The 22,404-nt window shown below is 40.9% G+C and overlaps 1 protein-coding gene and 2 long non-coding RNA genes across 3 annotated transcripts in view; 1 reads left to right on the top strand and 2 right to left on the bottom strand.

Moving 5' to 3' along the window:
• Nucleotides 1–5,576: 5,576 nt before the first annotated feature.
• Nucleotides 5,577–22,404, bottom strand: part of LOC145447338 (uncharacterized) — a 28,376-nt gene continuing 11,548 nt past the window's right edge. Inside the window, exon 3 of the long non-coding RNA XR_013917533.1 lies at nt 5,577–6,010. This is a non-coding gene — a long non-coding RNA (uncharacterized LOC145447338). The remainder of the gene's footprint in view (nt 6,011–22,404) is intronic.
• LOC145447337 (uncharacterized) lies at nt 19,613–20,077 on the top strand. The gene is made up of 2 exons (XR_013917532.1): nt 19,613–19,782; nt 19,841–20,077. It is a non-coding gene; the product is annotated as an uncharacterized LOC145447337 (long non-coding RNA).
• On the bottom strand, nt 19,972–22,302 carry LOC145447336 (uncharacterized). Its single transcript, XM_080325760.1, has 3 exons — nt 21,877–22,302; nt 21,745–21,814; nt 19,972–20,620 (listed from the first exon to the last, which is right to left on the bottom strand). The coding sequence occupies exons 1-3, from the start codon at nt 22,029–22,031 to the stop codon at nt 20,405–20,407; spliced, it is 441 nt and encodes a 146-aa protein (XP_080181886.1). The 5' UTR covers nt 22,032–22,302; the 3' UTR covers nt 19,972–20,404.

Genomic DNA, 22,404 nt, shown 5'->3' with positions numbered 1-22,404 from the left:
TATCTGTGGTGTTTCGACTAATTTGGCCATTTTACACCGGGCCTATATTCTTGTCGTATGAATCCTGATCTGCCGACGGGTGGCCAGAATGCGGCCATAGAAGAATAATTATGCGACCGTCTACCTACACCAAATTCAATTTGCATGTGTCTGGCGCTCGTCATCATGCAGTTTGAATTTACGAACGGGCCCACGAGTTTTTGATCGATTTTGATAGTACTTGAAAAATGCGGATGTGAATAGGAAAAAGGTTGAACAGTAATGAACACTCGCGTCCTAGGCATTTTCAAGATATGGCCCAATGTTGCTAAATGTGCATGCCTTTACATTTTTCATCATTTTAATAAAATATTTCTCAAATCAATACACCCAATGATATATATATCATTGAATACACCACAGGATTGCGATATAATGAAACGATAACCTGCAGCATGTAAATAAGAGGCATGCACACTGGATAAAACAAAAGATAGCATAAAAGTAATCGACAAAAATGAATGCTGCATGTGTCGGTAGGTGAGGTCGATATGTCAGATTTTGGTCCGGTGATCTTGTGGGCAAACTCAATCCGCCATATCCTACTGCAGTGCAAGGCTCGGCAACCTTTCGCATGCAGCGTGCAAAAATGTCAAAATATTACCAACTCGCGTGCCAATCATTTTTAGTTTTGTCATGTTGAGCGTTTCAAGCAAGGAATCCCATCAGTCGCGCCAGTGCATCTTGAAGTATATTGGTCGCGAAGCGTATAAATTTTGGTCGCTACCGCACTAGACCTAAGCAAAGCAATAGAGTTAGACGCCTAATGTACGTAGTGTAGCAGCCCCAGTGCTGCTGTTAACCTTGTTATTATGGTATCTGTGGTCATGAACTGTGCACGTGGTTTCTTGTAATGATGATATTCCCTCTTTCTGGTGTGGCCGTCGTGCTGGCCGGTCGTGTGACCGCCTTGTGTTATGGTGTCGATACGTTGCAGTTTGCATGTGAAGCTCCGTAATAAAGCATTACCAATCCGAAGACCGGGCCGTTACAGTGGCGAGCACGCCAGGACTTGGATTGGAATGCTGCGGACGTTATGGAGCTGCAGTTGATAGGAAGAGAAATTAGCGATCGTTTGAAGAATACCGGTAGTGTGCGGAGACAAGTTTCGAACGTACGTGATGAAGTTTGTGACGCTGATGCAGATGATATGGGCTATGTCGGTGGACGTGATGCTTGCAGTGACCAGTGAAAGACATAGGACACTTGGGACAGATATCAGCAGCGTTTTGTATGTGTGGCATTCGTTGAAGGAAGACATTAAAAGGGCGCTCCCGGGTGAGGACGATCTCGATCGATCAGAATCATAGCGTTGGACTCTTGACGTTTGGGATGGCTTTGTCCTTCGTCGACGCTTCATGTGTTGAGTGTGTTTGCGGTTATCCCTGTAAGGATGGGATTGACTGAATTGTGTTTATGGTAGGGTATCCCTGTAAGGATGGGATTGGCGGCCTAGTGTGTGTATTGAGTTAGCTGTTGGTAGTGGAAGAAGTCCTAGATTGGGTTATGTAACTTTTCGCTGATTGCTGTGTTGTATCTGGTTATTTCTGGCAGAATCCAGGTTCCATGGGTTTATGGTATCATTGACATCTCGTGCTTTCATCTGTGCGCTTTGTTCTTGTGTAGGATTAATATGTTGTATATTCATTATAATTTGACATGTTTTGAGAGCGCTTTTCGTAGCGTCTCACTGATTTAGGGGAAGGTGATGTAGCAGCCCCAGTGCTGCTGTTAACCTTGTTATTATGGTATCTGTGGTCATGAACTGTGCACGTGGTTTCTTGTAATGATGATATTCCCTCTTTCTGGTGTGGCCGTCGTGCTGGCCGGTCGTGTGACCGCCTTGTGTTATGGTGTCGATACGTTGCAGTTTGCATGTGAAGCTCCGTAATAAAGCATTACCAATCCGAAGACCGGGCCGTTACAGTAGTATTTGCATCATTTATTTTTAGTCGCGTGTGATCGATATTCTGTGGTTGCTTTGGTCGTTCCCATTCCAAGTACCCGCTATATTTGGTGGTACACCGTAGCCAATAAGTGACAGACACATTAATGTTATTACGATGATATGGCCTGGTGATGAAAAATGTGCCCATCCCTGTATTATACAACAAACCCTGATGTCACTTAAGGGTTGGTCCGGCACTATAGATTTGTCTGCAAAGCTAAAAAGTTCGCAGTAAAGCGGCCAAGGTCATTGTTCCAGATATATTGGAATCGCTTACACGTATCAGACGAAACTAAAAGAATATCTCCTTTCATGAGACGAACACGATTCCAAACTCGCATTTCGACACGATGTTCATTATTTTCCTCGGGGAAGGGGGGTCTCATTTGATACGTGGGGCTCAATCTGGGGCGCATAAGGGCCATTCCAAACCTGGACAACAAAACCACCACACTCAAATGTTCTGAAATTTGACACATGCATAGATTAAGGTTGTCATTGTCATACGTCCGGAATTTCCCCCGCACCTGTCCGGGGTGCACTGTACGCAACTTCTTTCTTTAAATCGAGTAATCTTTTCTGTAACTTTTTCTCCAATTTACCGGTTTTGTCATGTGATTCAGCGGAGCCAAGATATTCAAATTTGACCTCATTTTGTAGCAAGTGGTTCATTTTTGCCCACTCCTGATATGTAGGCTTTATCTGATTAATCACAGAGGTGTCAGTTGCATAAGCAAGTAACAGTCACTTACTCATGAACGGAAGGTGTTTCTTATAGTAAATCACCGGAACATAAACGACAAAGATGACGATCGAAGATTACTCGATTTGATGAAAGAAGGTGCGTGCCGAAAGAAGTGTACGAGATGTTGAGGCCATCTGACTCACAAAGACCTCGCATGCATGGATTGCCGAAAGTTCATAAGAGCAATGCACAGCTTCGTCCGATATTGTTTATGGTAGACCTCCCAAATGCATACCATGCAAATGTTACACACAATATGTTGAATGGTTTTCTGCTGCCAGCGTCGATGCCTTTCAATTTGCACGCGAGAAATTGCGCAGGTCTGTCGTAAAACAGAAAACATATTTCAATCGACATGTTGAATCACGAGAATATGAAGTTGGCTCTTTTTGTTGGTTTTATTATCCACCTAAGCATCGAAAATTGTCGTCAGGTTGGAATGGTCCGTGGGAAGTCATTGATAAATTGGAGAACTTTGTGTACCGCATTAAAAATATTGTTAATGGAAAATTTCGCATAACCTATGTTGATAATCTCCATCTTTATATTGTTGAGGACGAAGAGGAATTGCCCGCTCCCAGTCGTGTTGTGCCTGCTGATTCTTCACAAGCTGCTGTTGATAGCATGCCTAAACGTCATCGTGTCCCACCTGCATATTTAAATGATTATGTAACTGATTTCGATTGATCCTAATGTTGCATTTCATATTGCCATTTTATATTTTCTTTCACTTTACATTGCTGTATGTTTGCGTTGCTCTTTTCTCTCTCAATTTTAAACTAATGTTTCCCTTATTGCTGCACCTTGTCGCTTGTGAGTGATTCTGTGTTCCTGCCAGTGGTGCCACTATAGAGGATGTACACTACATCCTCTATAGTGTTTTAACTATAGAATGTAAACACTGTTTACATTCTATAGTTTTAACACTAGATCTAGTGTTTTTTCGGTCGTCCTAGTGTTCTAGTGGTTTTTTTTTTGCATAATTTTGCTAATCTAGTGTTTTTCTGCAATTGTGCGAACAAGGAATATTCTAACATTAGACTACTAAATTATACGCTAAATTTATCGCTAATAAGGCGATTTGATGTCTCTGGCTGTGTTGTTTTCAACAATTCTATGTGGTGGAGCCAATGATATATATACAATGATTGGAAACTCCGGTGAGCTCTGCGTTTGCCAACTCCGGATGGAATAAAATCGCTAAAACTGGTGTCAAAAATCGCTAGATGTCGCTAAATATTGAGAAAAAAGCGCTAAAAAATAGCGCTAAATCTGAATTAATTGCTAAAGGTGTTAAATTGAACAATTATATCGATACATTCTTCTCAGCTATATTTTACTCGTCTTGGGCCAAAGTCACTTATCATATTTCTAGTTCATAATACGTAATAGTCATCTCCAAGCGGGACAAAACGTGTGCAGTGCATTTCGATAAAGCAGATCGCTTTGCGCAATGATCGCTATATGTGACCACTGACCAGTTTTGCTGGCATAACCGCTCACCATATAAGCGTGCCTTGCTCGATGCTTCCGTGAATACGTGATGCGATGCACCGTGGAAATGCGCTTGACTTCTCTATGCGATGTACCGTGGAAATGCGCTTGACTTCTCTAAACTGTGTTGGAGTACTTGAACACGACATGCGACTTGACAGTGACACACGTGTACACGACATGCGACTTGACCCGACACATCACGACTTGAACCGGGTCTGCCAGCCACTATAAGTAGGACCTTAAGAAAATCGGAGGACCAACCCTGTATGAAATTTAATTAATCTGGTCTTAAACGAATGCTAGTGTCACACTGATTCCGACAATACGAATTAAATTCCTGTGAAGACAATGGAACGACCTCTAAACAGCCCCCAAAGTCTGAAAATCGGTATTGATCAGAACAATCGCTGGACGAAATTGGTCATTGTTATGTCCATTGTGTTGCGACGGTGCCATTGTTGGAGCAATGCCGGTTGTCAGACTTTGAGGGCTGTTGTGGGGGTGCACGGTTCCATTATTCGGATGAGATTTTATTTTGTATTTTCGAAATCACTGCGACACTATTTTTCGATCATGGCCAATTATATTAAATTTCAGCGCTCAGGTCGCCAGATGTAGCACTGCCAATGCCAATTATGCAACTTCTAGATTATTCAGCAAGAAGAGACGCTGTTTGCCCATGCGTAACCGCCAGGAGTTGCGTATCCACTATCTATCCGTAGGTTAGTAAACTATAATTATACAACATCGGAGTCCGCACTCTGGTGACCGGTATAGCCAATGCAGTCATCGGCCAGAACTGATCTTTATTGGTTATTTTCGGTAAAAAAGCGCTAAATAATCGCTAAATACTTTTTCAAAAATCGCTAGATTTATCGCTAGGCGCTAGATCCATATTTTTTGGCGCTAAACCGGATGAAAAATCGCTAGATCTAGCGCGAAAATCGCTAAATTGGCAACAAGTCAAGTAGTCGTGCTTCACCGGAGTTACAGTAACGATGTAAACAAAAGGTTCGTCAGCAATCTTTCTTTAGGAGCTAGCGTTAAATCAGCGAAAAGTTTCAATCATGACCTCTGATGAAGGTGAACTGAGAGCATACTGTGCAGATTTTAGCCACTACCGGTAGCATGGCTTAATATTTGGACAAAACCGATGTACCAGTGTGCCTACGTGATGTACATTGTGATCGGAGGTGGTCTCGCAGTCAGGGCTTTGGAGCCGGAGCCCCGGAGCCGTGCATTTTTACCGGAGCTGGAGCCGGAACCGGAGCTCTACATAAAATTCAGCCGGAGCTGGAGCCTGTTATTTGAGGGGTAGCTCCGGCTCTGGCGTATTTTATAAGATGCTATTATATATGCAACAACCATATCTGCAGACTTCACATAATTCAGCAGCAGGCCTTCGCGAAATTAAGAATCTTTTCCTCTTTGGCGCTACCTTTTCCGACTAACCATGTTCCTGGAGATTTAACAGCAGAGCAGTCGTATGTTCAATGTTTAATTTTCATACATTAGAGCTGAACCTCGGTATGCGAAATATGCCTGTGAATATTGTGGGTATTCGGCATACCCGCAATTTTATCATCAGCACAACCTTGTTGTCCCATTGTATATTGTTCGAAAATAATGATCACTATGTATTACGCGAAATGGGAGAGAGGATAAAAACGCGATTTCGTTGCGCATGTCGATATGACGAGCATGAGCCGAGAAATTCCATCTTCGTTGCTATGAATCGGATGAGCAATTACTCGTTCTTTCGTGATAGTTCTTTAATTGGGCTGCGAAATTGGACAGTGTTACTGAGTATGCAATTACGCATGCTAATTGGAATTCATTACTGTGCATCATCGTCATTCACTCAAGTAAGGATTTTCGAGCGTAAATAGGGGATGGTAGAAGAGTAGCCCAAAACCCCATGTATTTTATGTTGAAGACAAATTACTGATTTGATACGCGATTTCCGATTTGTAATCATCTGTTTCGTAAACTTGTAAATGTGCAATGTGCATACTGCATAGTTTAATTCGTTACGGGCATGGCACAGTGTTTAATTCGATTCGTTTTAACGGGAAAATATTATATTCCGATAAATTTGATCGACACCGGATGGACTGGTAACGAGTGCACCGATATCGAACGTCAAACCATTGAACATTTGATACAAATCGAATTTCTATTGATCACGTCGTTATAGCCGCCCATATTGCTCTTACTACAGTTACAGTAGAATCTTAATCGCACATTTAAAGATTGAATTGAGCTGTATGGCTTAATGTTAACGAGTACAGTGCCAGTGTTAAAACGCTGCATCAGAATTTTAATGCTGTGCACAGCAGAGTTGGATCAATTACATTATTTCAGTTCAATTACAATTACAATTACTTTCATGCATGTTTCAATTACATTACAATTACAAATACTCCATGCTAAAAATATCAAATTACAATTACAATTACTCCTTGCATGCTTCAATTACATTACAATTACAATTGCTGCTGTTGAACATGTAATTGAATAATCATAAATTCAACCGTGCTCCTTGAAAACCGTAGCGTCGTAATTAACAACAATTCAAGTATTCATGTTTCATTCATGATGCGCAAATACCCGTTAATTAATAAAAAGAAAAAACGTTTTCGAACTATTCCAGTATGCAGTATGTCGTTGAAAAAAGTATTATAATATATACACGTGTTGGATTTGCGTATATAGTATATAATTATAGAAATAATATTATTTTTATCGAGGGACGCAGAGTAGGGATTAGGATGAGGAGTAAAAACAAAACCGTGCTTTGTCAGATAAGACGTTATATAATATCCAGTGGTCTGGTTATTTAGCCAGACGAAGTAACGATGCAGCATCGTGATCTGAAATCGCATTGTAGATTGCCAACCCACGGATAGATGCGCAAGATGTGAGTCACGGATGAATGCACCGACAAGCGTACTGCAGAGCCAGCTAAAAGCAGCAAACTTTGTAGTCCTAGAGCTGGCGATCCAAGCGTCCAAATTTGATGCATCTGGTCTTTATCGTAAGCTATTGATGCACTAATTCCAAAATACAAATTAAAATTTCGTCAGGGCAATGTAACTGCTCCAAAATAGTCGTTTAAGGCCGACTGTTCTGAAAAGTGAGAGCGCCGCAGCAGCATGACCACAACAATGACCAATTACGCCCAGCGATTGTTCAGAACAATGCCGATTCCCAGACTTTCAAGACTATTTTGGGATGGTACCATTGCCTGGAAATATACTTTTATTGCGGAATCAGTGCGACACTAGCTTTCGATTAGGACCATACATATCAAATTTCGACGCTTGGATCGCCAGCTATGGGACTATCAATTCCGCTGCTTTTAGCCGGCTCAGCAGTTCGCTTCTCGGCGTATTCAATCGTGAGTCACGTGTTGCGAATCCATCCGTTGGTTAGTAATCTAATAATTGTATACAATGGCAGCCGAGGCCAGCATAACGGTAAAAATAAAAAAAACTTCGCCCGCAAGTGCGCAGTCAAGGGCTTCCGCGAATGGATCCATCAAATTCCTTGTCGACATTTAAAGAGAATGCATTATAAGTCAATTATTTTATGTTGTGCTTGTCAGGTCTCAATAGCAATTTAATGTAATTGAAATTGTAATTGAGCAAAATTTTTGTCAAATTACAATTACAATTACAATTACGCAAAATAAAAATGCTTCAATTACAATTACATTACAATTACATTGAAAAATGTAATTTATTACATTCAGCTCAATTACAAATTACAATTGATCCAACTCTGGTGCACAGCAATGGCACGGAGTAAAGTGCGTTCTAGTGCAACTATGATGTTATCGACAATTGACAAGTTGTTGTTGTTGGTATGGAATTTTTGGTGCTCGGCAGCAATGGCCTTGTGCACCAGGTCAATAAGTTATATATGCATTATTCCATTAAATCTCTCTTCCGGACAACAAAACAAATTCTATTGCCGAGGAAATCGTGGCAGGATGGGTCAGTATGTTATCTATGAAGAAAGGCACGCCGTGTTCCCGAGCTACGCCGTCCAGGTACTCCGACAATTGACAAGTATTCATTATGCCGTCACAAGCCGGCACGGCGGCACCTTTGTCTTCGTTGCTACATCCGATGTTACTGACGGCTGACAGACTGTAGATTACTATAGATAACTAACCAGTGGTTAAATTAGTAATCTATATAGACCAGAGGTGGCCAACCTTTTCGGCTAAAGGGCCACATGAAATTGACGAACGAGTGTGTTGCGCACTAGCCGCGCCAGGCGCGTAAAATTTTCAAAGCTAATATTATTATTACTTGGGTATATTGTGGGTCGACTATATACCGCCCGCTGGGCTCAGTTTGCAAGGACAGGACTATTCGGCATCTGGACATATCGATATCGAAGATTTCCGCGAAAATACGACAATCATTTTGTGCCAACATTTCATCGTCGACGATCTTTCTGCGAGCGCAAACGCGAATATACTTTCCCTCGTAATTGCTAATACAGTTAGACTCAATCGGCTAAATCAGGCGTTTTTTTCATTTTCAGGTGGGGGTAGGCTATACAGAGAAAGAAATCGAGTGACAATTAAACACGCGAAGCGTGAAGAAAAATTTACTACTTTTTTAGTTTATTGTAATGTACGACGATTTACTAAAAATGTGACTGCTGGACCCTGGATCTGCCAATGCGTCGGAACTGATATTTTAGTCATCAACATCCCAAGTGTCGTGGCCATACTAATTAAACTGTTGGTTGGCCTTGCAAGCTCACAATCTGAGCAATTCAATTTCGATAATATAACAGAATTTTGATAATATAATGGAAAATTAGCTCGCGGTCTACTCAAAACCTTTTCGCGGGCCACATATGGCCCGCAGGCCGCGGGTTGCCCATTTCTGATATAGACAGACACCTTCGATAGTTTTCAGAGCCGGAGCAGCGGAAATACTGCGGCTCCGGAGCTGGAGCCGGAGCTAATGTATGATAGAAGCAAACGCCGGAGCTGGAGCAATGCAAATTTACGGCTGCTCCAAAGCCCTGCTCGCAGTAGCAAATAACGGTGGATATTCCATTGTACGGGGAAGTGATGGAAATAGGTCACTATCCTCGAGTCGTTGCAAATTTTAATCAAGTCAAGAAGGCATTTCTAAATTTTTAAAGTCAATTCAGGCAAGTTCTAAAACTGACACAGGTCAAGTCTTCTCAATAAGTTGTGTTGTGTCAGTAGGCAAAACCTACTAGGGGACTTCGCAAAAACATCACGTATTTGGAAAGGACGTATTTTATTTGTGCCTTTCACGTTTTTTTGCGGCATATAGACCGACTCATGATATACACACATGCGCGATCTGTGTATATCAGGGGTCACCAACCCGGTGCCCGCGGGCACCAGGTAGCCCGCGAGGACTAGATGAGTAGCCCGCGAGCCCATTCTAAACATAGGTGGAATAGCAGCATTTACCAATGTTCGTCGGATTATTACCAGTGAGCTTTTAAATATATAGATTGATTGATTCAGGTATTCTTGTCTAAAACACACTAACATGTAACTTACATATAAACCCTTGAAAATATCAATTACAATTAGTAATATATAGATGTACGTGGTAGAATCACCAGAAATTCAAGATAAGGCGCAGTGCGTATAAAGGCGACGTGACGGAATGCCGTCCACGGTCTTCTTGAAATGTTGGGGGGTTCCGTTACGATAGCTCGACGACAAGGACAATGCCAAAGTAGTAAACAATATTACTATTCGGAGTCAGATAGCAGTGAAGTACTAGCAGATTTTCAATATATGTATACCCATTACGTATTGCATCTTTTTGCACAGCTTGTTTCTGTTACACTCAACGCAGTTTAATATACCGTGTTTATAACTTTCTGTAATCGTTGCTGCTGTCCGGTATAATGAAATCTTGTCATTTCTGGATGCTGAACAGTTGGAGATTGAAATTGTAACACTGCAAAATGACCCCCACCTCAGTCTGCAGCAAACGTTTGATGCATATTATTGATACGGAAAAGTACAGTGGTGTATGCGCAGCAGCTATGAAGGTTGCAAGCGTCTATGGTTCAACTTATCGTTGTGAATCAGCCTTTTCGGACATGAACTTCATCAAAAGCAAACACAAAACACGCTCAATCAATGCACATCTGGAACACTCACTCAGAATTGCGGTGTCAAGTTACATATCAGAGTACAGCGCACTAGCTGATATCGTACAATGCCAGGCATCCCACTGACTGCTATAGAAACAGATAACATGATGTCCAGTCCTGCCCAGTGCTATGAATATCAAAGCGGAAATTCAGTGTGGTACGGGTAAACGGCAGGAGTAAATAGTAGCCCGCCGCTTTAATCATTACTCAAAAGTAGCCCTCGGTTGCAAAAAGGTTGGTGACCCCTGGTGTATATTGTATAATGTGCATATGCATACCATGAGTATTGAGCAGAGGTGGTCAGTAACGAAGTGCTTCTACTTTTTAGAAGTACTCAAGTAGTTTTCCTCTACTTCTAGTACTTACTCAAGTAGATCTGATTTTCTCTACTTCTACTTCATAATATTTTGTGATCTACTTACTTACTTTTCGCTATTTTCAGTTTGTCAAGTAGAAGTAGTTTAATCCCCTAATACGAAAGATAGTCTGAGGAATTCCGGGGCTGTTTTCACGGAGTACCAACATTTAATATTCATAAAATTCAATTAGAGCCCAGAAATTTTGTTGCGCTTCGCGCACAGTAGTTATGGAATGACATATCTGTTTTCACGAAAGTATCAGTGAATATAATTTACGTACCGGATTGCTTATGGTTCCGCTCACACCGCATTGTCGCCCATAACAAATATTTCATCACAGTAAATATGGCCCACCATAACGTTTGAAACTACCGTTTCGCAATCTAGCAATTACCTATCCTATCGTTATCTAGCAGCCGATGACGTGATGTCCTGCTAATCTGGAAAATCCAGCTTTTTTAACGTTACACCTGATTTAGCAGATCACCTTTGAAGCTTTATGGACAAAAGACATGGAATTTATTTTTCGCTCTTTAGAAGTGGTATTTGTATTTCACTTTCAATTCCGAGTATGATACTCTGAGTATCATACTTTAAGTTCTAATTACTTTCAATTCTTTTGTCTGCAGAACAAACATGTTGAAGCATAAAAGCAAGTGCAGTAATGCCTCTATTTTCCGAAAATAAAGCTAAACTAAATATAAATTTTACGATCCACAATATTTGTTATTAACGTATACTAATCGCGCAAAGTGATGAAACCGTATTCGATACAACTTCTCCGTATTGCTCTTCGCCTAAACTTGGTGCCTTATAATATGGGTTAGAGCGCCATACCATGATATTCTCTAAAACGGGGTATTCTAGTAAACAAAGGGTTAGTATCGCATTTTCATATCAATACTATAATTTGCATCCCATGATGCGAAAGAGTTCTTATTCTGTCGAAAATTGATACCTCCTGGGATGCATCAATACGAATCAAGCTCTCTGCACCTTCCGTATAGCTCAATTTGCAGCTTTTGACAGTCCAGACTGTTTTCAAAACTACTTACTTACTTGAGTAGATTTAAAGTCAGACAATTCTACTTCTACTTCAAGTAGTTTAAGGTGGCTTATAGAAGAAGTACTTCCACTCGTACTTGAGTAGATTTTTTCGTCACTACTTCTACTTCTACTTGAGTAGCGTTCTTGACTACTTTGACCACCTCTGGTATTGAGTGCACGAGGTGCATATGCCGCCGAACAAAGAAGGTGCAGATAAAGCCTTTTACGGCTTTCTAAGTCTTGCACCACCTCTCCATGCTATACCAGCTATGGAGTGATTATCCTCAATGTAATTCTAGTGCATTGTTTTGCCGTTGCAATATTGTTCGGAACAATGCCGATTCTCAACATTGATGGGCTGAGGATACAACATCCTGACCCGAGAAAAAGTTTTATATATTAGAATTTTAGCAAGCAGTACAATGATAGTTTTCGGGTAGTTCCGATTTTATATTATGAAGGTACAGTCGCTATATTGATACTATACTACATAAAATGAGTTGCTCACACAATCATCGTAATCAACTCTTCTCTTTTAATATATCAGGTGACGTATATGATATCAGAAAATTTTCAAATCCTCTTTCAACAATCCTTCCAAGTTCTGCACATCTATGTTGACGCTAACCCACAGTCTCTATCAATTTTTTAGGCTGTGTCGTACTTGCATGTATGTCACCGATGCGAAAATGCTTAGCAGCTAGTCGGTACTATGATAAATGTGCGTCGTCAAAAGTTATATTAGGGTTACCATACGTCCTCTTTTAAGAGGATTTGTCCTCTTTTTTGACTTTTTTGAAAGTGTCCCCAGAGGACGCCCTTTTGTCCTCTTTTTTGAGATTTTGTCCTCTTTTTTGAAAATTTAGGTCACAATTAGAGCAAAATGCGAGTGATATGCCATAAATTAGCACAGTAGTGACGCTCCGGCGGTTATTTCGGAGTGAAAAACGGTGATTTGAGGTCTGAGCGAAAAGTTGACCTTTTTTTTAGTCAACCACCTATCAATGTGGAGAGAAAAACGGTATTTTGAGCTCTGAGCGGAAAGTTAGATTTCCAAAATATGGTAAGCCTAAGTTATATTTAGGGCCATTTTTATATGACCTTAAAAATTCAATTATATTGTGCAACTTTGCATTTATTCATAGGTTAAATACCGTAATAAATGATCAAACTGAAATACAAAAGAACAGTTGCATCGACTAGCCTAATCCCTATTGCTCCAATAACTCACAAGACATGGGTGCTAATACATACATGCACGCACGTCGCACAATCACAACAACGAGAAGACAAGATCGCTCATGCGTTTAGGGAAACTACTAGAGAGAGAGATAGTAGTAAGATATAATCACACATCCCCCCCAACTCCTAACGAAATCAACGAGCATTGAGTGAGGAGTTCAAAATACAGCGTGTAGAGAACGTCCAACCAAATACTCTAATGGCGATTGAAGCGGGAATCAACATAAAATTTGTGCCCTAATAACGTAGTCCTTGTGCCATACTGGCGGGGTAACATTTCTGCTTGAGCGCTGGCGTCTATTGTTAGACGGTGCGAGTACACTAGTGTCGTCGATCGGTACTTCAGCTGGTAGATGATCTTCTGCACTCGATTCGGTGGATCTCAGCAAGCCAGGGTCTACCTCATTCGACTGTCCACTTAGAGCGGGTGGCGAAACGACTTGAGGTGACGTAGCTGTGCCGGGAGACGAGACCGTTGGCTGAAAATATGTGTGCTTTTGGTTCAGGAAGTACGGCTCAATCTTGCGTAGAAATTTCCTGTTACGTAGCGTCAATCTGCCGGAACCGTCCACTTTCACGAGGTACTGGTCATGGTCTCGGCACTGAACCACAGTGCCGGTTCTGTCCCAGCGAAGGGGATAACGACCGTTTTGGTTTTGAATGCGACAGACATCACCTTCAAGAAGTGGTGATAACGGCTTAGTGTTCAACGACAGAGATTCCAGCTGCTTCGCAAATCTGGTACGTAACGTTTGCTCGCGACTCTGCCAGAGATTCCTCCATAATGGCCTGATGTTGCGCTGTGTGAAAACTGGAACCCATGCTTTGATCGGCAACGCATCTTTCAAAGTCCTGCCAAATACTATTTCTGCAGGGGAGAGTCCATTCGCAGGGTCGGGGCAATTGCGAAACTGTAGCAATGCCCGAGTAATTGCATCGGTCCGGATGCTGCCATCCTGCGAAATGTTGCCGAGAAGGAGTCGTTTCATCGATTTCACCGCAGCCTCCGCGCGGCCATTTGACCTGGAGTGGTAGGCTGACGACAGCCTGTGGCGCACCCCCCATTTTCGAAAAAATTCCCGAGTACTGTGCGCAGCAAACTCGGGTCCCCCGTCACTGCTAAGTTCTTCGGCCACACCAAACGTGCCGAAGTAACTTCGTAATGCATCTTGGAGTCCGAGGGCTCCAGACGTTTGCCCACCGTGCTTCACATGGAATATCTCTGGCCAGTTGCTGAAGCGGTCAACAACGACTAAATAGTGGTGGCCTGCAGCGGTGCAATAATCAGCGGCAACAGCTTGGAAAGGGTAGGTCGGTATGAATGGCTCGGCCGGAGGCATGTATGCTTGACTCGGTGCCATTTTACTGCAGTTGTCACAACGTGCTCGTGTACGTGCTATACACTCAGTCATCCCAGGCCAAAATACTGTGGCCTGCGCCCTCTGTGACATGGCAGCAGTCCCTTGGTGTGCCGAGTGTAAGATTTCACAGATAACCCCTCGCAGCGGCGGGGGAACGACAATCCGGTCATTATACATGACAACATCGTCTACGATCGAAAGGTCGTCGCGGTACCGCCAATATGATTGTAGTTGAAAAGGCAGTTTGTCCGATTTGTCTGGGAATCCTGATATGATGTGATTTTTTAACTCACTGAGAACAGGATCGTATGCAGTACTGCGCTTTACATCGTCCCAGGAGACAACTTCAATGGCATTCAATGATGCTCGGGAGGCGGCCACGATGCTGATTTCAATCAGATTGGTGTCCTCATGAGAAGCCACGATACTGTCGCAGTGATCCAATGGCATGTCATCCACTGGAGATGAGCGATCTTGTCTTCTCGTTGTTGTGATTGTGCGACGTGCGTGCATGTATGTATTAGCACCCACGTCTTGTGAGTTATTGGAGCAATAGGGATTAGGCTAGTCGATGCAACTGTTCTTTTGTATTTCAGTTTGATCATTTATTACGGTATTTAACCTATGAATAAATGCAAAGTTGCAAATGATCAAACTGAAATACAAAAGAACAGTTGCATCGACTAGCCTAATCCCTATTGCTCCAATAACTCACAAGACGTGGGTGCTAATACATACATGCACGCACGTCGCACAATCACAACAACGAGAAGACAAGATCGCTCATGCGTTTAGGGAAACTACTAGAGAGAGAGATAGTAGTAAGAGATAATCACACATATATGACTTTATTTTTGGGAAAATATGACTTTATATGACTTTATGCGAAAATCGTGTATTTTTACATGTAACCAACGTCACTCATGTAACTGACGAGTAAAACATGAACAACATAACAGTAATACACATCCATTTTTATTTTAAACCACTTTTGTAGTACAGTTCCATGTATAGTGTGGAATGTTGGAGTCTTTAAAGGTACTATTTGGACGTAAAAATGACTTTAGTAAGGAAAATGAGCGCTTCACAGACGCAGATGTTTGTTGACACTTCTGCAGTTTTGCATACAGCGCTGGTGAAATGTCTTGTCTTTGTAGCTCCATAATTTGTTTCAAATCGTTTTTGTCCAATCGCTTCTTAATGTAATTTTTTAGCTCAAGCGAATCTTTTCCGAAATCAAGGCCATTTAGATCAGCATGAGCCTCTTTGATAGTGTACGTACAACTCCATTTTCCGTATCAAGTTTGAAATATTGTTGTAGTGGAGGCATATTTCTGTTAACTGACTCATCAACTTTGGATCGTTCACTTAATCTTTGACGCTCTTTACAATAACTCCTTCAGCTCCCCGTGCGTTGACTATTTCTTTCACTTGTGGAAGTCTCTGAACTTCAAATTACGTCCCACTTCAGTGTACAGAAGTAAAACAGATTGTGTAGCAACACAATGCAATGTGTGACCTCATAGGTCTGCGACTGTATTGTTATGTAGGCTAACCTTACAGTTTGCCTTTGTTCAATCAGAAATTGCCTTACTTTTTTAGTGCGTAATTGCCTCAATTGACACATTTTATTTAAAGTATACGACAATATGACTTTATAACTCAAATATGATCTAACCAGGAAAATATGACTTTATATGACTTTATAACTTTCTTAATATACCCCATATGGATGCGATTTTTGCGTTAAAATTGATTTCACGACTTACTGATGCATAGAAAAAAATATGACTTTAATGACTTTAAATGGCCCTAGTTATATTACATCCTAGTATGCAGCACTGCCTCACTATTCTAACGAAACCAACTAACACTCAACTAACTAGGGAAAATCAGTCAAATATTACGCCAGTAAGGTCGATTGCAGCACTCCATCACAGTCGACAATACGCAATCCCGTACCTCCGCTCAAGCATATCCCGCGACAGACTGATTTCGCCGGAAACCTTTCTTGTAGCGTTAAGGGGCGTGGCAATCATTCCGATCATTGTATTTATATAATTGGTCCTACAGAAAATTATGAAAAGAAAATCGTGATAAAAGTGAGATATGTACGAATTGTAGCGGACCGCTGGTCCTTGACGTATCTGTTACGAGGGAACTACATGCTTTGCTGTAGTACTGCGATTACCATGTGACCCACATACGATTGCACAATATCCTGTCTCGCTATCTTGCCGCGCACTGCGCAAGTCTATACCTTTTTTCTCGTATCGCTCGTCTATATGCGCCGACCTCTCTCGCACGCGCTCAGACTCATTTTACTACGCTACCTGACGTACGTCTCTTTCTACTGCAATACATCCGTACCGAGTGAAACTGTTGAGTTAAGAAGTCGCCAACGCCTAAGACAGCAAGTCGTTCAGCTACTTACTGCTCCATCACGACACCCAGCCACACTGTTACAGAATGTAGGCTACATACGTTCAATAATAACCTTTATTAGATAAAGATATCGATCAATCACATCCTTTAGAAATGAAAGTGCTCGATATACGGCCAAAAAGGCGAGGAGCCATTGATGCATGACGCCCTTGGAAACTGAGGAGACCGCCTGCCTAGTAACCGCAGTGTGCATCGTTTTGCACGAATTTAAAGGTCAACTGCATCTTCATGACAACTTTGCGGAATCATGTTCAGAATTTTTTTCATAACGAAATTACCGACTTTCCGTGTTTCAACTCAATCGGAAATTGCCGCAATTTTGATTGAAAGTTCCAATATTGGCATGTAACGAATTGAACAAGAAATTCAGTAACTTTATTGAGGAAATCAAGAGTGTGTTTGATTCACACGCTCCTATCAAAAGACTTTCTCGACGACAGCAAAAAATCAAATCAAAACCATGGCTCACACCTGGCATTCTTCGAGCAATAAAAACTAGAAATTTTTTGTATCAGAAGTTTATTAGAACAAAAAATGTGCAAGATATGCTACGTCACAAAGAGTATGCCAAAAAGTTGTGCTCAATCAAGAGAAAGGCAAAAGAAGCATATTTCCGAAAATTATTCTCAAGCTGTAATGGAAATCAAAGAGATACTTGGAAGATCATAAAAGGGCTAATCAATAACCGCAAAACTTCTGCATCCCCATATCTGAAATGTGATGTAAATGGTAGTACCATCAAAGAACCAAAGAACGTAGCGAACGAGTTCAACGACTTCTTCGCATCAATTGGTCCAAAGTTGGCTTCTGCTGTTCCACCATCCGCAACAAAAGCGCAAGATTACTTGAGAAGAAATATGTCGTCAATGTTCCTGGAGCCATCAACAGCAGATGAAGTGAAACGTACCATACATACTCTTAAATCTGCTAAAGCAACGGGACATGATCAAGTACCAAATAACCTCCTTAAGATAATTGCAGGTCCACTGAGTGTTCCATTATCATATTACTTCAACAAATCGCTGGAACTCGGATGCTTTCCGAACTCCCTCAAAATAGGTAAAATAACCCCTGTCTACAAAGGAGGTTCAAGGTCCACGACAAACAACTACAGGCCTATTTCAGTTCTACCTAGTCTAGCAATTGTATTTGAGAAACTTTTACAAAGTAGGCTCATTAGTTTTTTGTCAAAATACAAAATAATCAGCAATCACCAATATGGTTTTCGGGATCAACATTCTACTATTCATGCCATTCTTGAAATAATGACTGGATACTATGATGTACAATCAACCAATAGTTATGGTATGGCTATCTCGCTTGACCTCAAAAAGGCATTTGATACTGTCGACCACTCATTACTAATTGATAAGCTAGAATGTTATGGTGTACGCGGTACTGCTCTCGAAATATTTCGTAATTATCTTACTGACCGACAACAATATACAGTCATCGGTCAAGAGAAATCTGACTATCGTGCTGTCTCCTGCGGTATACCACAGGGGTCAGTTTTGGGGCCAACTTTGTTCCTATTGTATATTAATGATATAACTGCCTGTTCACAATTTGCCACTACCCTTTTTGCAGATGACACACACTTACTGCTATCCTCATCCAATAGTCAAAATCTGATGATATCAACTGACAGCCAACTTGAACTTATCAGCAACTGGCTCACATGTAACAAATTGTCCATAAATGCTAGTAAGAGCCAAGTGTTACCCATAGGTAAAGAAAAACGGAGAACAGAACTCTCCAATATCAATCACAAATTAATGATGGCTGGTCAAGTGATGTGCTTTTGCAAATCAATGAAATATCTAGGAATATTTATTGACAATGACCTCAGTTGGAATACCCATACAAGTCATGTTTCGTCGAAGATCTCTCGCAATACTGGTGTCCTGTGGCGACTGAATAGAATTGTTCCTAGGCCTATGCTCAGAAGTCTTTATTTCTCCATCGTTCACTGCCATTTGCAATATGGTATTATTATGTGGGGATCCGCAACCCAAACTATTTTGAAGGCACTGCAAGTACTGCAGAATAAAGCCATTCGGGCTATTGCTGGACTGTCCATCTATCATCGCTTATCTCCATATTATAAGAAACTTCGCATTCTTAAAGTTGAGGACATATATATTTTTGAAGTAGCAAAGTTCATGTATAAGTTTAACAAACAAGAAGTTCCAAATTCACTTGTAAACTACTTTGAATACTGCATGCATATACACAGCTACGGTACTCGATCTAAGAGCTCTTCCAACCTATTTATGTCTAATTCCGACAATGCTTTTCCTCCCTTGAAGCGTGCTGGAATTGATGTGTGGAATAAATTACCCCCGCGACTGAAAAGTATGAGTTTTCCGTCATTCAAGGCGGAGTTCCTTGACCTACTTCTCAGTAAGTACTAATCACCATCGGATGTATTCCCCATCTGCTATCGCATCAAGGCATCCACTGTGTAGTTCGTTGTTGTTTTTCTGTTTTCGTTTTTTACAAACCACCATATCTAGTAAGCATGAGTGTATGTATCTATATACTTGTTTCTAATCTCCTAGGTTCCGGCTTGACATGAAGATCGTAAGGATCATATCGCCGGCACCTGTCTATACCGTTATAGAGGCAATTACACACTATTATTACTGTGTATGTGTTTTTGTTTTGTTTTGAGCATTTTTCATGCTTACTCATTTTGTTTATTCCGGTTGACGAAGAAATAAATCTCTCTCTCTCTCTTTTTGTTTACAGAAAAAGCAAAATGTGCATTGTGACGTCAAGTGAGTGACACATATTATCAACACCGGTCACAGCGGCTGTTTGTGTTCTCGCAGTTTTTATTCTGGTCAGTTATGGCCGAGGTTTCCATTGTCACGGATTTTCCAAGTGATATTGAGACTGAGTCCGAGTACTCGTATGTCGAATGTAAGTATCATTTTTGCACCACTTACAATACTACCGTTTAAATGCCGGATTGGTTCAGGTGTTGATGCGCTCGATCCCACGTCAGTGGAACTCCTTGCCGCTTGATATGATGGGTCATGATCAGCCCAGCTTGCTCAGCGCAAGCCGCTCGTCGAGGCTACATGAAATACAGTTGTATATAGTCTGTAGTGTAATAGCTCGTTTCATTCATGTATCTTGATATCTGATATATTGATAAGTTTGTGATGTAAGGAGGTTCCGAGAGTTAATGACAGAATTAAAGTGCATCACAGAATTGCCAGGATTCAATTCAGTGTGTATGGACGTTGACGTATTGGAGATGTCCTGCTATGGATATCAACAGGAATATGGCCACAGAATAATAACATCGAGTCTAGTTCGATGCATGAATGGGATGAGTCTCTGATTCGGTTGCCAAATACTTCTCTCGCACTGATACACTTGTTTTCACTTTTCAGGAAGTTGAAACATTTCTCCTACAGAAATTGTGTTCGCTGGGTATGGCGATTCTCTGGCAAAAACCAGCGGAAAAACCTGCCTGCATGCGTTGTTACTGCTGTCCGGACAAAATTTACGTGAAATACTTACAAAAGATTCCAGTTCAGTAACGCCACATTGTGAATGTACAGTTGTATTCCAAATAATAAACGCATATAACTAAAATAGTTGTAGTGATATAACTTTGGGCAGAAATGATTGAGGAGGGCATTGAATGATTCACTTCCAGCAGTGTTTCCATTCGGCGAGAGATGGCGCATGTCATTTTCCATTCGCGTGGATTAGAGAGCAACGCAAATTCTTTCATATGCCAATGAATCTGAAAATGGATTGTCCTAATTAGGGCGTTTTTTTTACCTAAAAAAAAGGAAATTTTGACCTAAAAAATCAAAATTTTGACTTTTTTTGACCTAAAAAAACTGAATTTTGACTGAACGTATGCAAATTAGGTGTTTTCCCACATGATGTTAAAATTGCACCACTTATCTTCATTTCTGGTTGGAACTGACTGTCCTAATAAAGTAGTTTGGCCTGAAAAAACATTTTTGGCTTAGAAACAGGCAATTTTTTACATGAAAAAAACAATATAACGAAAACTGGCACCATGAAGAATTCCAGTGGTTACAATAGGTATTATGGTAGAAATAATCAAAATATTTTGTAGTACAACGAGAGATACTTTCCTACATTCTTGGGTGGAAAGTTCACGTCCTTACTAAGAAGTTTGCCAAGGACGTCCAACAGCAGCAGTTGTTGGCTGACAATCACTCAAGTTGTGCGTACACTGCTGGTGCTGGTGTCACACCGTCTTGCTTCATTCTGACAATGTTGTCTACATCACAATTTTTCATCATGCGCTTCTTAATATAAGAATGATGCAATGCACAAGAAGTCTTTCTTCATATTGCGGTACGTTGACCATAACACCATGTCTATGCCTATTATTTGTTTTATTTGACCGTTTATGATTCACAATGAGCAGACGATTAGCCGTTTACAACGGTAGGCCTATAAAGTAGGCTAAAAGCGGTATTATTATTCACCGACATTGCAAAATCTACGATACTAACAAAATGCAGACGTCAAAATTTTTTTGACTTAACGCTACAATTTTGACAAATTTTGACATGTCAAAAAAAAAACGCCCTAGTCATAATGGTAAACAACAGAATCAAAGATGCTATCCATTGTAACTTAAATTTAGGCCTATCTATATGTAGCCTATCATGTATATATGCTGAATGGAGCAGTTTGTTTCCTTTTGGTGCAGTCAAGTAGGCTTTCATCTTCAAAGGATGTAACGGCATCTACACTACCTGCCAATCAAAATCTCGAGTAAGAGCAGTTTGTGCAGTCTTGCTTGATTCTCAGTGTGCTACCTAAACCAGACTCTTGCACGTCCGACTCTGATTGACACATTGGACAATGTTGAAAAATGCTCACCAGCTTATTTCTGTCCACAATCACAAACTGGGTCTTGCTATTCTCCAGACAGTCCTCTGAATCTGAATGCCTGCAAATCAATATCTTGGTGAAGACTTGGTACAAACATGATTACACTGTTCAAGTACTCACTCTGACTCGCCATCTAACTCTGTTGGGTGGAAGCTATCATCACTTGACAGGGATTGGATATCACTTTCACAGTCTTCATAATCCTCCAGCAATAGGGTTTGGACAGCGATGAAAAGACACTTTGGGTACCGAATATCGCGTATTCGAGCAACCATACGCGACCCAAGATGTACCTCCGTGCCTCATCTTCTTCATACCTTCCATATTCACAATCAAATCCACTATCAAAATCAATCCCAACATGAATAACTATCTGTTTACCACACTGAGCTATACCAGGACTTCTGTCGTGTAACTCACATGACGTCATTTCATAGCTGAATGATTTCATATCCGTTTTTCAGCTTTTCGATTTATAATTCAAATTACTTGAAAACTATCATGTAATTGCAATTTTTATTATTTTATTCATATTCCTAACCACATAACGTACGAAATAAGGCAAAGTCATTTTTAAGATGCAGTTGACCTTTAACATAATTTTGTTGGTTACCAATCCATTCCGCTCCAACAGTTCCTCAATTTGTA

This window comes from Botryllus schlosseri, chromosome 9 (genome assembly GCF_051294905.1).
Source record: "Botryllus schlosseri isolate E-star chromosome 9, Bs_hap1, whole genome shotgun sequence".
NCBI classification, from domain to species: domain Eukaryota; kingdom Metazoa; phylum Chordata; class Ascidiacea; order Stolidobranchia; family Styelidae; genus Botryllus; species Botryllus schlosseri.
This window is presented reverse-complemented; position numbering and strand designations above follow the sequence as displayed.